Source organism: Gracilinanus agilis, chromosome 2, assembly GCF_016433145.1.
Source record: "Gracilinanus agilis isolate LMUSP501 chromosome 2, AgileGrace, whole genome shotgun sequence".
NCBI lineage: Eukaryota > Metazoa > Chordata > Mammalia > Didelphimorphia > Didelphidae > Gracilinanus > Gracilinanus agilis.
In genome coordinates, this window is record NC_058131.1 from 234,790,425 (window position 1) to 234,805,962 (window position 15,538).

At 41.1% G+C, this 15,538-nt stretch overlaps 1 protein-coding gene across 2 annotated transcripts in view; it reads left to right on the forward strand.

The window, feature by feature from the left end:
- The window catches only part of DNMT3A (DNA methyltransferase 3 alpha), a 177,412-nt gene that overhangs the window by 54,283 nt on the left and 107,591 nt on the right, over positions 1–15,538 (forward strand). For both annotated transcript variants that reach the window (XM_044663760.1, XM_044663761.1), the window contains exon 3: positions 4,138–4,242. In XM_044663760.1, coding sequence (XP_044519695.1) covers positions 4,138–4,242 — 105 coding nt within the window. The remainder of the gene's footprint in view (positions 1–4,137; positions 4,243–15,538) is intronic.

Consider the following 15,538-nt stretch of genomic DNA (forward strand, 5'->3'; position numbering starts at 1 on the left):
AAGAAGAGAGGGGGAGGGAGAAAGAGAGATAAAAAGAGGGAGAGGAGAGGGGGAGGAAGAGAGAGAGAAGGAGACAGAAAGAGAAGGAGAGGGAGAGAGAGGAAGAGAGAGGGGGAGAGAAAGGAGAGGGGAGAGAGAAAGAGAGACAGAGAGAGAGAAATCCATGACCCTTCTCCAGGTTTTTTTTTCCTTCTGTGTGCGTATGTATCCCTAGTAAATTTTGTCTTGGTTTTGTTTTTTTTATTTTCCTTAAAAGAGTGGTAAGTGTCAATGGGGTATAAATGACTTGCCCAGGGTCACACAGCTAGGAAGTGTCTGAGGTCAGATTTGAACCAAAGGCCTCCTGATTTTTGTGCTACCTAGGTTTCATCTTGTTTTTGCAGGACTATTTTCCCACATGGTCATGATCCCCTGTGCATTTCTAACCAGTTTCCAAAATATTGGGCACTCAGTGAGGAAACTGCTGATGAGAGCACAGATTGGTACCTATTCTGCAATTTAGTCTTAGGGCAGTCTGGGCCACTGAGAAGGAAAGCAAACTGTCTAGGGTCTTACACACAGAAATGAAACTGGAGGGGACAGCTGAGTGGCTCAGTGGATTGAGAGCCAGGCCTAGAGATGGGTTCAAATCTGGCCTCAGACATTTCCTAGCTATGTGACCCTGGGCAAGTCATTTCACCCCCATTGCCTAGCCCCTACCACTCTTCTGCCTTGGAACCAATACATATTATTGATTCTAAGATGGAAGATAAGAATTTAAAAAGAAAGGAAGGAAGGAAGAAAAGAAGGAAGGAAGGAAGGAAGGAAGCAAGGAAGGAGAAGGAAGGAGAAGGAAGGAGAAGGAAGGAAGGAAGGAAGGTAAGGAGGAAGGAAGGAAGGAAGAAAAGAAGGAAACTGAAATCCAGATCTTCCTAACTACATGGCTGGCTCTTTATCCATCATGCCATAATGCCACTAATCCCCATTTTATAGATGAGGAAATTGAGGTTTAGGGAAGTTAAGTGACTTGCTCAGGATCACTCAGCTAGCAATTATCAAAAGTAGAAATGCTTTAACTTAATGCCAAGCCTCTGTCCACTTCCTGAGAGCTATTTTTTATTCTCATACTCTCAGACTATAGCACTTCAGTTTCTCCCTGTCTTTTATGTCTCCTATTCTACAAAACAAACAAAACTCATTTGATCCTCCTCTTCCAGTGATCTTTGTTTCCTTCCCTCCTTTCATGGTTTAACTCTTTCCATAAATGCCCTGCACCTAGAACGTCAATTTTCTTACCATCCTTTTATTTGCCTTTCCCCTACTTCCTCTTCTTAAAATTTTAAACCCTTACTTTCTGTTTTAGTGTCAATTCCAAGGCAGAAGAGCAGCAAGAACTAGGCAATGGGGGTTAAGTGACTTGCCCAGCAACAACACACAGATAGGAAGTATCTGAGGTCATATCTGAACTCTGGCCCTCCCAGCTCCAGACCTGGTACTCTTTCCACTGAGCCACCCAGCTACACCTACCCCAACCTCTTTTTAATATGGGTGCTGCTCTGACCACTCAGTTGAGACTGTTCTCTACAAGATCATCTGGCCAAATCCAGCCATGTTTCACATGGTTATTGATTTAGAGAGAATTTAGCTCAACCCCCTCATCTTTGCTCCTAAGGAAACTGAGACCCAGATATGTTGGGTGAGCAGAGGTCACCTAGATGGGTAAGTAGCATTTCTGGGTTTTGAACCTGGGACTTTTGGCTCTAGATCAAGGTCTTTCAATTCAAATCACTAAGCATTTGGTTTTTTTTTATTGAGTCAACAAGAACTTTTTAAAGAATTACCATTTTTATAGCTAACATAACATCATATGTAAGATGACAATAAAATAACATATTATTTGTTATAAATATGAAATAAATTATAATAAATATGCTTTTCCAAGAGGAACAAATTCTCACATTAACTATGTCCAGAGATCTGTCTCATTCTTTCCCCCTCTCTCCTACTTTTCTCCCCTCCTCAAGAAAACAGGTAATATGATCTAAGTTGTACATATATTATCGTATAACACCTGTTTCCCTGTTCATCCTGTTGTGAAACAAGACACATATTGCTAAGGAATTGCTAGAGGAAAATTCATGGAGGAAATAAATTTTATTTTATTATGCTTATCAGTAAATTTCTATTTAAAATAATTTTACCAATATATTTTAATTGCCTTGATTTTTACATTTCCCTCCATCCTCCTCCCCAGTCGCTCACGTCCAACGCCATCTCATAGAATGCTAAGCATTTATTAAGCATCTACTATGTGCTTGCTATGTGTACAGCCATTATGCTAAGTCCTGGGAATACAGATACAAAAACAAAAATTCCATGCTGTTTGGAAGCTTAAATCCCCAACTTCCCTCTTGCTGTCAAGGGCACCACTATCCGCCCCAGTCGCTCCAGCTGGAAACGTGGGAGTCACCTTCAACTCCTCGCTGCCTCTCACCCAACACATCCAATCTGTCGCCAAGACCTGTCAGTTTTACCTTCAGAACAACCTCTTTTAGCTACCTTAATGCTTCTCCCACCCTGGTTCAGTCCCTCATCCCTAATTACTGCAATAACCTGCTGGGAGATGTGCCTGCCACAAACCTCTCCCTACTGCAGTTCATTCTCCACTGAGCTGTCCACCTGATATTACCAAATTGCAGGTCTGATGACATCATCCCTCAACCCACCCACTCCCTCACTCAATAAACTCCAGTGGCTCTCTATCACCTCCAGGATCAAATATAAAATCCTTTACTTGGTGTTCAAAGCCCTTCATAATCTGGTTCCCTTCTCCATCTTTCCAGTATCCTTGCGCCTTATACCCTGCATCCAATGGCATTGACCTTCCTATTGTTCCTCCCACAAGACCCATCTCTCCCTTGCATCCTTCAAGCCCCAGCTAATGTTGAATTTTCTTTTTTTTTAAACCCTAATATCTTTATATATATATAAATTTTATTTGTTACAGGGCTAGGCAATGGGGGTTAAGTGACTTGCCCAGGGTCACACAGCCAGGAAGTGTCTGAGGCCAGATTTGAACCTAGGACCTCTTGTCTCTAGGCCTGGCTCTCAATCCACTGAGCCATCCAGCTGCCCCCTAACGATGAATTTTCTATAGGAATCCTTTCTCCATTCCCTTTAATTCTCATGCCTTCCAATCTAACCTTAGACACTTCCTAGATGTGTGACTCTGGGCAAGTCACTTAACCGCATTTGCCCTAGCCCTTACCATTTTTCTGTCTGGGAAGCAATTTTTAGAATTAATTTTGAGACAGAAAGTCAGGGTTTAAAAAAAAATTCTAGTGCCTTGCCCCTGTTGATCATCTCCATTTTGTCCTGTATGTCGCTCGTTTGTCCACAGTTGCTCACACGTCTCCTTCATTCCACTGTGAGCTCCTTGAGAGCAGGGACTGTCTTTGATCTTTCTTTGTATCCACAGTGCTTTTCATAGTACCTTGTACCTAGATAAATGTTTATTGACTGATTGAGAGAGACTGATGAAGAGAAAAAACGACAGGAACATATGAAAATACAAAGTTAATACAGAGGAATTGTGGGGAGAGGGCAATAGCGGCTGGGGAGACTGAGAAAGGCTGCCTGTAGGAAATAGGACAGGAGCTGAACTTTGAAGGAAACAAGAGATCCTGAGAAGTGATGATTGGGAAGGAGGGTGTTCCAGGCCTGGGGGTCAGCCTGCCATGGCCAAGAGATGAGACATGGAGTGTCGTGGGAAGAACAGCAGGTAGGCTGGCTTTGCTGGCAAGTCGAGTACATGAAGGGGAGCGATGAGTAAGGTGGGCTGGAGCCAAGTTGTGAAGGGCTCTCAATGTCAGAGGAATGTCTGTTTTATCCAGAGGGAATAGGCAGCCCCTGGAGCTTTTTGACCCAGAAGTCCTGTCTCTGTTTTCATCATCTCCACTGTTATCACTGATGCTGGGCCACGGCTAGCGTTTGGGGACGGAATGAGTCAAAAGTGCCTTGTTGGGTGGTTTGTGGCCAGCCAGTGAGTGTGAAGTGAGCCTCAGAGTTAGGGGAGAAAAGGTCTCCCGAGCCGTCTTCTCAGAGGCTCGCTTTGGACCTCCCGCACCTTGGCTGAGCTGCTCGTGTCTGTGCCCACAGGAGGAAGAAGAGCTGGAGGAGTCGAAGGGCAAGGAGGAGCGACAAGATTCCAGCACTCCCATGAGGAAGGTGGGACGGCCTGGCCGGAAGCGGAAGCACCCACTGGTAAGTGCCCTTGGGCTCTGCCCGACCCTTGAGCCGGGGGAACCCCTGACATGAAAAGAAGGAAACTGGGAACTCTGGTAGGAGAACAAAGTTAAGGATGCTCGGGGGCTCGCTGCCCAGGGTTTGTGTTCCAAGGGGAAGCTGAGACCAAAAGAGGCCCAAGAAGAGAGGGCCGGTGCAGGATGGTGGCAATGGAGATATGCAATGAAAACAACCTAGCACCAATGGGGGAGGTCATGCTCTTTTGTGTTTTGCACAGGCATCCCCCCATGCCTGGAATGGTCTCTTTTTTACCTCCAGTGCCTTATAGAGTCCCCTCAGGGGCCACCTTATCCAGGAAGCCTTTCTTTTCGGAAAATTTTATTTAATTAATTTAAAATATTTTCCCATGGTTATAAGATTTATGTTCTTTCCCTCCCTCCCCTCATCCCCCTCTCATAGCCAATGCACAATTCCACTGGGTTTTACATGTGTCATTGATCAAGACCTATTTCTATATTATTGATGTTTGCACTAAGGTGATCGCTTAGAGTCTACATCCCCAATCATGTCCCCGTTGAACCATATGATCAATCATGTTTTGTTTTTTTTTTTCTGAGTTTCTGCTCCCACAGTTCTTTCTCTGGGTGTGGATAGCGTTCTTTCTCATAAGTCCCTCAGAAATGTCTTGGATCATTAAATTGCTGCTAGTAGAGAAGTCCATTACATTAGATTGTGCCACAGTGTATCAGACTCTGTGTGTAACATTCTCCTGGTTCTGCTCCAGGAAGCCTTTTCTAATCTTTCTTGTCATCCAAGTCATTCTTGCTTGTATCCTCTTCAGATTACATGCTACAGAAGACTTTTCCTAATTCTACCAAATGCTAGTGCCCGCCCTCCCTCCTTAGATGTAATGACTTTATCTTTATTCTTTTTCTAGTGTTAAAATCATTATCCCCCTCCTTCATTTCTTTTTAACACTAGATATTGTTTGTACCTATGAAAAATGGAAATAGCATTTTATGTCCATATGAAAGGATATATGTGTGTGTGTGTGTGTATTTGTTGTCTCCCTTAGAACATGAGCTCCTTAGAGTAGAGATTGTTTCATTCACCCACTTGTCTTCACAGCCTAGCACATCGTATGTACTTAAGGAAATGCCTGTGGATTGATTAATTGATTGATCAATAATGCTTAAAAGTTTACCACTATAATCTTTGAGCTTCAGAAGGATTCTTTAAGGAAATCATGGTAGGGGTTAGCCCAGTTTTACAGATGAGGAAACTAAGATTCTTGAAAGTTAAATGACTTGCTCAAGATAATATAGCTAGAAAACAGTGGAGCCATTTGAACCCAAAACTTCTGATTCCTACCCTAATGGTCTTTCTACCCCACGAACCAATCAACATTTTCAAGGACATCCTCTGTGCCAGGCACTAGGGATAAAAATACAAAGAATGGGGTGGCGGCGGGAGCAGCTGGGTATCTCAGTGGATTGAGAGCCAGGTCTAAAAACAGGAGGTCCTAGGTTCAAATCTGACCTCAGACACTCCCTAGCTGCATGACCCTGGGCAAGTCACTTAACCCTCATTGCCTAGCCCTTACCACTCTTCTGCCTTGGAAACAATACACAGTATTGATTCTAAAACAGAAGGTAAGGAATTTCCATTTTTTCATTTCTGTTGCCGAGACATAGTTCAAATGTGGTTGGTTCCACTGCCATCAATGATGAGATCAAATCACTGAAGACATGCTAGGAAGTCTGAAAATTTTGCATTTGCTTGTTTTCCTTTTGGTCGAATTTATAAAATTTTCTGAATTGATTTATTACTTCAAGGAAGCAGGAATTAAGGGAAGGAGAGAATCTGAATTTCAAAATGTCAGAAAACAATTGTCAAAATTGTTTCTACATGTAATTGAAAAAATTAAAATAAAAAATTTTAAATAAAACTTTTTGAATGATCGGGGCTGGGTGGGAAAATAAAAATAAAGTGAGTGAGGTAGACTAAATTATGTTGAAGGGGCCTTCCAGCTCTCCCTATGAAATCTTATGATTCCACAAGGAGAGAGTATTCCAACTTCTAGAAGGTAATCAATTGACTTTTGAATGGAAATTGTTTATCTCTTCGTTTTTTAACAGATGTAGAAATGAGGTACATGCCACACGCAGGGTACCGAATAGTCCAGGTAGAGTTCTAGGGGCCTGCCCGGAAAGTTAAAATAGGGCAGGGTCAGATTAGGGCAGCAGTATGGCACAGCCTGGAAGTCAAATTGACCTTGGCATAAAAAAACCTGGGGCTACAACTTGGCTCTACCATCATCCATGCCTTGAACAAGTGACTTCCCTTTTCCCATGCCTCAGTTTCCTTAAAATGTCAGTTTGTGAAATGAGAGAATTCTTTCAAAGAATCCTCCTTGAGGACAGGAACTGTTTTTGCCTTTCTTGGTGACCTCAGCACTCAATACAGTGCCTAACACATCATAAGCATTAAATAAATGCTTCTTGGCTGACTGCCCGAGGAGATTGGTCAAGTTCATCTTGAAGGCTCTTTCCAGCTCTACCATTCTATGAAATAAAGAGAAAGACCCTGGCAAGTTGCTTCATGTCTGGGTCATGGATCATAGCTTTATAAATGGAAAGGACCTTTCTTCTAGTTGGATTGGTTATCCAACTCATTTTACAAAAACTGAGACCCAGAGAGAAGTGACTTGCTCAAGACTGCTCAGGTAATCTAGGGCAAAGCCCTGTTTCTAGCCAAAGTGCTTTGACTATAAATCCAATACTCTTTCCAGTGTACCACGCCTTAGTTTCAGGACCAAGGACGTTTGGAAAGCCCCAGCAATGGTGGCACCTCTCCAGGGGCAGAGTTGGAGGCCTCCCAATTTTTAGAAGATAACCTGTCTGGATCATAGCCTGTACATGCCTGCCCATCCCATGCTGTGTGACCGTTGTCCGCATCCTTCTAGAATTTGGCTCCAGGGGGTCCATCCATTATGCTAGAGGCCTTTCTTGCTTTCTCTTGGCTAGCTTGTGACTTACATCATTGAAGGGAACATCCAAATGGATGAGATCACAGATGCATTTGAGAATATTTTTTTTTAAATCTTACTGGGGTTGCATATAAAGACAGAAGGCCAGGTCTCCAAGCCAGTGTGTGTGTGTGTGTGTGTGTGTGTAGATACATGTACAGAGTGGAAAGTTGGGAATTATCCAGTGACCTCAAAGCTGGAAGAGAAGAGGCATGCATGACTTCTGGTGTCTAGGCTGAAATGCAGAAGGTTAAAGGCAAGAAGAGCTTTGGGTTAACAAGAGGGGATGTTGGGATTCAGAGGAAGGAAGCTCAGGGCTGGATGTACTGGGGGGAGGACAAAGATCAAAATGGGAGGGGAGAGGGAAAATGACTTCCTCCTGCATCTAGTGGGAGCCTAGCACATGTGAGGATAAGATTAATATGCTCCTATTATGTAAGGAAAAATTATAAAAATAAAGTAGAAGAAGCCATCAGAAAGGGCACTGTAAATTACCTGCCGGGATGAGATGACTGCAGGGTTCTAGCCTTAGAATCCTGTGCTGCTTTTGTTAATTCTTCCCTCTTGCACCAAATATCCTTGCTTGTGTCAGCAGCATGGATGCTGTAGCATCTGACTTTGCTGGAGGGCACTGGGAGGAGTGGAGGGAGGGAATCCGCAGGGAGAAGATGTCTCAGCTGAGGGTTGAGCAGAGAAGCCATCATCTGGTCTCTGAAGCTGAGAAAATGCTTAGCCAGGGACTAAGGGAATGAAGTTTTTGGGTTTTTTTTTTAAGTTTTATTGATATCTTTTGTTTTTCCATAATAATCATTTCTGGGAATTCACCCCCAGATGCCCACAGCTCTCTTCTCTCTCCTAACAAAGGAAAACAATTAAGCAAAAACACCTGATAACAATGATCATCTGACAATGTATACCACATCTTGACTCAGTAGTTCTCTGCCTCTCTGCTGTGGGGATAAAGGAATGTATTACTCTTTTTTTCTTTTTTAAACCCTTACCTTCCTTCTTGGAATCAATACTTTGGATTGATTCTAAGGCAGAAGAGGGTTAAGGACTAGACAATTAGAATTAAGTGACTTGACCAGGGTCACACAGCCAAAACATATCTGAGGCCAGATTTGAACCCAGGACTTCCTGTCTCTGGGCCAGATCTCAATCACTGAGCCACCCAACTTCTCCCATCATTATCTTTTCTAGTGAACTTTGATTGGTTTTTCAGTTGCTCCAAGCTCAGCTATCTCTTGCTGATCTTTTTGTTGGCATTTATATAGTCATCGTGTACATTCTGTTCTCCTTCAGTCCGTGAGAGTCTTCCCATATTTCTCTGAATTCTTCAGTCATTATTTCTTACTGTACAATTACATTCCATGGCACTCAGATATTTAAAAGATTTTAGGGGTTCCATCCCCCAGTGGATAGGCCCCTACCTTGTTTCCTTTTTTTTTTTTTTTTGCTAAGCTCAAAGAACACAAAAGATCCAGTAGATACCACGTATCCAGGGCAGCACTATTTATGAAACAAAGTTTTAAGATCGAATCTTGAAATTCTAAGAACCCTACTGATGCCCCCAATCAAGTGGGACTCTTTCATGCTTATTATAATTGTTGAGCATTTTAAGGTTGATTAGCCACTCTTTCCCCATAGCAGCCTAAGAGTCATTGTTCAGTCACTTTTTCAGTTGCGTCTGACTTTTCACGATCCTGTTCAAAGTTTCCTTGGTAAAGCTCCTGGAGTGGTTTGCCATGTCCTTCTCCAGCTCATTTGAGAAATAAAGAAACTGAGGTAAATGGGGATAAGTGACTTGCCCATGGGTTACTCAGCAAGTAAGTGACTGAGGCCACATTTGAACTTAGGAAGAGGAGTCTTCCTGACGACAGACCTGGCACTCTACCCACTGTACCACCAAGCTGCCCTCACCTGGGGAATTGGTCATCTTGTCACCCCTGCTTTTACACATGAAGAAACTTGGACTCAGAATGAAGTGACTTGGCCAGGTTACTCGGCTAGTAGGTGTCAAAGCCAAGATTCAAAGGTAATTCTAATGGAACCACAGATTTAGAACTGGAGTAGACCTTTGGGGTCCTCTAGGCCAATCTCATTTTATAGATGAGGAAAGCGAGGCCCACTGGAATATAGAAATTTGCCCAAGGCTGCTCAACCAATAAAATGGCACTGTTGGGACTCTCAAGTCCTCTGATTACAGAGATGATGCTCTTTCCATTAAACCACAATCCTTCTTGATTCCAGATCCATTGTTCTTGCTATTGCTACTAGCTAATATTTATATGTGCCTATATACACATTGTCTTTCAACCCACATTTAAACAGTAACCCAAAAGCTCAAGAGATGCGGATGAAATCTTCAGAGAGATATTGCATCAGAACTAATGGTTCTAACTCTGGAGGGGAAAGGAAGCATTTCTCTTGGGGCTCGCGGGGTGTCTCTTATATGTTTGTCCCTTATAGGCTAGAGTTTACCACCTTTTAGCCATACAAAGGACCTGAGCTCTTGGATTTGAGGGATTTAGAGATTCTTAAGAAAGATTGGCAGCCGATTGCCAGGCTACATACATCCTTAGGACATTGATCCTCTTGAGTGGGGCCCTTCCCCCATCAATTACCAATGGTTTGGCCATAGTCGGAGATTATAGAGAACTTGTAGTTCGGACTGGATCCATCTGCTGGAGGGAGCTAAGCCTCATCCTTCTTAAGATTTTACCCTGATCCCATAGAGGATCATATTCACCAAAGGAGGTGGGGAAAAAAAAAAGGACCCACTTCATATGCATTACAATATGCATAGTAGCCTTTTTTGTGCTAGCAAAGAACTGATAAGAAAAGCTGATGTACAGTGACTGGGGAAAGGCTAAACAACATATGGTATATGAATGAGATGGAATATTGCTCTCCATAAAAAACACTGAATGTAAAGAATTGGGGAGGTGGGTAGCTTAGGTGGTTCAGTGAATTAAGAGTCAAACCTAGAGATGGAAGGTCATGAGTTCAAATATTCATAGCTGTGTGACTCTGGATAAGTCACTTAACCCCCATTGCCTAGCTCTTACCACTTGCTCTTCTGCCTTGGAAGCAATACACAGTATTGAGTCTAATATGGAAAGTAAGAGTTTAAATTTAAAAAAAAAAAAAGAAGAAGAAGAATTCAGCAAAGCATGAGAAGACTTATTTGAACTGTGATCCAAAACAAAGATAAGAGAATCAGGAACATTTAATGACCTCAACCATGTAAAGAACAATAGCAACAATAAACCCTGAAACTAAAATATTTGTAACTAAAATGAGCAAGCTTGACCCTAAAAAAAGAGATGAGAAAGTAGATTCCTTCCCCCCTTTAAAGAGATGAGGGTTCATGGGAGTGGAACATCGCATAGAATGAACATCAGACTCAGTTGATCAGTTGGTCAATTTTTTGCTGAACCTTTCTATCTCTTTATTTTTTATTTTTGTCACCAGGGATGATTGGATAAGATGGAGGGAAAAAGAAAGGGGAAGGGATATATTGGGTAGGGGAGAAAAAAGAGAGAAGAGGAGAGGAGAGGAGAGAGATAGGAGAGAGAGAGAGAGACAGAGACAGAGACAGAGAGACAGACAGAGAGACAGAGACAGAGAGACAGAGACAGAAAAAGAGAGAGAGAGAGAGAGAGACAGAAAGAGAGAGAGATGAATGGTTTTTAAAATTTTTTTATTTTAATTTTGAATATTTTCCCATAGTTACATATTTCATGTTCTTTCCCTTTCCCCCAAACCCCACTAACCCCTCTTAGCTGACACACAATTCCACTGGGTTTTACATGTATCATTGATCAAGACCTAATTCCATATTATTGATAGTTGGACTAGAGTTATCATTTAGCATCTACATCCCCAATAATATCCCCATCAGCCCATGTGTTCAAGCAGTTGTTTTTTTTTTTCCTGTGTTTCTCATCCTACAGTTCTTCTCTGAATGTGGATAGTTTTCTTTCTCATAAGTCCCTCAGCCTTGCTCTGGATCCTTGCATTGCTGCTAGTAGAGAAGTCCATCATGTTTGATTGTACCACAGTGTATCAGTCTCTGTGTACAATGTTTTCCTGGATCTGCTCCTTTCACTCTGCATCAATTCCTGAAGGTCATTCCAGTTCACATGGAATCCCTCCAGTTCTATATTCTTTTGAGCACAATAGCATTCCATCACCAACAGATACCACAATTTGTTCAGCCATTCTCCAATCGAAGGACATTCTCTCATTTTCCAATTTTTTGCCACCACAAAGAACACAGTTATAAATATTTTTGTACAAGTCCTTTTCCTTATTATCTCTTTGGGGTATAATCCAAGCAGTGCTATGGCTGGATAAAAAGGCAGATAGGCCTTTTAAAGCCCTTAGAGGATAGTTCCAGATTGCCATCCAGAATGGTTGAATCCGTTCACAGCCCCACTAGCAATGCATTAATGTCCCAGTTTTGCCACATCCCCTCCAACATTCATTACTCTCCCTTGTTGTCATTTTAGCTAATCTGCTAGGGGTGAGGTGATACCTCAGAGTTGTTTTGATTTGCATTTCTCTAATTATTAGAGATTTATAATGCTTTCTCATGTGCTTATTGATAGTTTTGATGTCTTTATCTGAAAATCACCTATTCATGACCCTTGCCCATTTATCGATTGGGGGGTGGCTTGATTTTTTGTACAATTGATTTAGGTCCTTGTATATTTGAGTAATTAGACCTTTGTCTGAGTTTTTTGTTATAAAGATTTTTTCCCAATTTGTTTCTTCCCTTCTAATTTTGGTAGCATTGGTTTTGTTTGTACAAAAACTTTTTAGTTTAATGTAGTCAAAATTATTTATTTTGCATTTTGTGATTTTTTTTCTAACTCTTGCTTGGTTTTAAAATCTTTCCCTTCCCATAGATCTGACAAGTATACTATTCTGTGCTCACCCAATTTACCTATAGTTTCTTTCTTTATATTCAAGTCATTCACCCATTCTGAGTTTTTCTTGGTATAGGGTGTGAGATGTTGCTCTAGGCCCAATCTCTCCCATATTGTTTTCCAATTTTCCCAGCAGTTTTTGTCAAATAGTGGGGTTTTGTCCCTAAAGCTGGGTTCTTTGGGTTTATCAAAGACTGTCTTGCTGAGGTCTCTTACCCCTAGTCTATTCCACTGATCCTCCCTTCTATCTCTTTGCCAGTAGCATATTGTTTTGATGACTATTGCTTTATAGTACAGTTTGAGGTACTGCTAGGCCACCTTCCTTCATATTTTTTTTTTCATTATTTCCCTTGATATTCTTGGTCTTTTGTTCTTCCAAATGAACTTCGTTATAGTTTTTTCTAATTCAGTAAAAAAGTTTTTTGGTAGTTTGATAGGTATAGCAGTAAATAGGTAAATTAATTTGGGTAGGATGGTCATTTTTATTATGTTAGCTCATCCTACCCATGAGCACTCAATGTTTTTCCAATTGTTTAGATCTAGTTTTAATTGTGCGGAAAAGGTTTCGTAGTTGTGTTTGTATAATTCCTGTGTTTGTTTTGGTAGATAGATTCCCAAGTATTTTGTATTGTCTAGGGTGATTTTAAATGGAATTTCTCTTTCTAACTCTTCCTGCTGTGATGTGTTGGAAATATATAGAAATGCTGATGATTTATGCGCATTTATTTTGTATCCTGCAAGTTTGCTAAAGTTGTTGATTAAATTTAAATTTTTTAATGTTTTTTTTTTAAAGATTCTTCAGCCTGATACCAGGAAACTATCTGCTTATTCTGGTTATTTAGTAAGTGTGTTTCAATGGTATGATGCTATATCTTCTGTAATAACCACTTAGATCTCTGATTTGAATATCAGGCTGTGATCATCAGAGCCTCCCACACCCTTGCTCTTCTCCAGGGTATGTATGACTTGCTTAGAATCAGAAGGAAGCTTTCTCCCAGTATAAGGAGCAGAAACTAAAAAGATTGTTCATCCTAGCTCTCCTGCTGAGAAAAGATGCTGTAATGAGAGCTTTACTTCTCTACGTATTTCTCTTGAATTAAAGGCACTTCATATGAAGTAAGAGGAGTAGCCTCTTTTCAAGATTTGAGGAGTGCTGAAGTGGCCTCTTGTCAGAGCCTGGAAGAGAATAGGGTTAGTAGAGATGGAAGCAAAAAGTATATAGACAATGGAGCATGGATTTGAGTTATCAAATTGATTTAACTCAACAGATATAAAGTTCCTGCTCTGTGCCAGGCACTATGTTAGTGATTGGGGAGGCCAAGAAAGAACAAAAGAGAGGCAGTATGCCATGATGGATAGGGCACTGGACTTGGATTCAAATCTCTTCACTGTGATTATGGGAAATCACTCAATATCTTTTGGTTGCAGTTCTTGCTCTCAGTTCTCATGAGGGTGTTGGACTGAAACAGAGGTTCTTCACCTGAGGTCTATGAACTTAAAAAAAAACAAACATTTTCACAACTATTTCAATATAACTGGTTTCCTTTGTAGTCCTATGTATTTTGTTGCATTTTTTAAATTTTAATTTTTTTTAATTTAAAAGCATTTTTGTGAAAAGAGGCACATAGGCTTCTCCAGCCTGCCAAAGGGGACTAATAACACAGAGTTAACGACCCTTGTACAAGTTGAAGTTTAGTGTCTCTTTTAGCTCTTAATTCTGTGATCTTATACCATAAATATTGAGAGCGTGAATGAAGTTTGGGAATAGATGGAGCCTGATTGGTATGATATTATTTAGCTTGACACAAGAGAAATGGAAACATAAACTGTCAGGCCACCAATATCTTGGAGAAGTGTCTATGGACTCTAAGAAAAGGGGGAGAAACATTCCAAGAGATTGGACTTTCTGGAACCCAAGACTGAAGGCAGGTTATCCAATAAATCAACCTTGGCTATCTCTGATTAAATTTTGTCTGTTAGGGCACAAAGCACTTAAAAGGCAGCAAGGTTGAGGCAGCGAGGTGGTTCAGTGAATAGAGGACCAGACCTGGAAATAGGAGGTTCTGGGTTCAAATGTGACCTGAGATACTTCCTGTGTGACCCTGGGTAAATCACTTAACACTACTTGCCTAGCCCTTACCAATCTTCTACTTTTAGAAGCAATGTTTAGTAACCATTCTAAGAAAGAAAGAAAGAAAGAAAGAAAGAAAGAAAGAAAGAAAGAAAGAAAGAAAGAAAGAAAGAAAGAAAGGAAGGAAGGAAGGAANAAAGAGGGTTATTAAAAAAAAAAAAGAAGTAGACTGGAATGCATCAGAAAGTATCATAGTTGATAGGAAGCAATATGGTACAGTGGCAAGAGCTTTGGTTCAATTTTGAGAGGACCTGGGTTCAAATCCCATCTCTAGTTCTTGTCATCTCTGTGATTTGGGGCAAGTCACTGCTGGGCTTGAATTTCCTCAGCTCTAACAGGAAAGGGTTAGACTAAATGTCTTCTAAAGCCCCTGTAGGCTCTAAATCTATGATCCTAAAATTAGTATGAGTGCTGTCCCCCCAAACCCAGCCTTTTGCTCCTTCTGCTTGTAGTCAGGGCCAGGGAAATTAATTTACCAGGAAGAATGAGAACATTAGAACCCGTATCACCTGGTGACTGCATCTGGGAGAGGGAAGAGAAGGAGAAGAAATAAGAACCTATCATAGATGCCTGGCTGATATAAAATGGAAAGGAGAGATTCAGGACCTGAAGGAAATAAAAGGAAAAAGGATATTGGTTGTTTGATCAGTCAATAAATGAGCATTTATTAAATACCAGTGTATGCCAGGAACTATGCTAAGTCCTAGGAATACAAAGACTGGAATGAAATCATTCCTACCCTCAAGGACCTTCCATTCTATTAGGGGAGATAACAAGTACATATATAAGTAGACACAAAATATGTTCAAAAATTAATGCAAGGTAACTGGGGAGAGGTGCTAGTAGGAGGAGGAAGGAAGATCAAGATAGATCTCATGTAGAAGGTATCATTTGAACTGAGTTTTAAAGAAAATTAGAAGGGGCAAGCTAGGTAGCTTGGTGGATAGAGAGCCAGGCCTGGGGTAGGAAGGAGCTGGGTTCAAATCAGATCTCAGATACTTCCTAGCTGTGTGACCCTGGGCAAGTCATTTAACCTCAGTTGTCTAGCCCTTACCGCTCTTAGGTCTAATTAGACTGGCAGGTAGTTTGTGAGGAGTCAGCTAGTGGTAATAGAGAGGTAATAGAGTTTACTGAGCAGGGCAGTGAAGAGGTCAAGTCTGTACTTTAAAGTCAACACAATTTATTAATTTTTTTATTTTAATAACAAATTTCCATATAAGT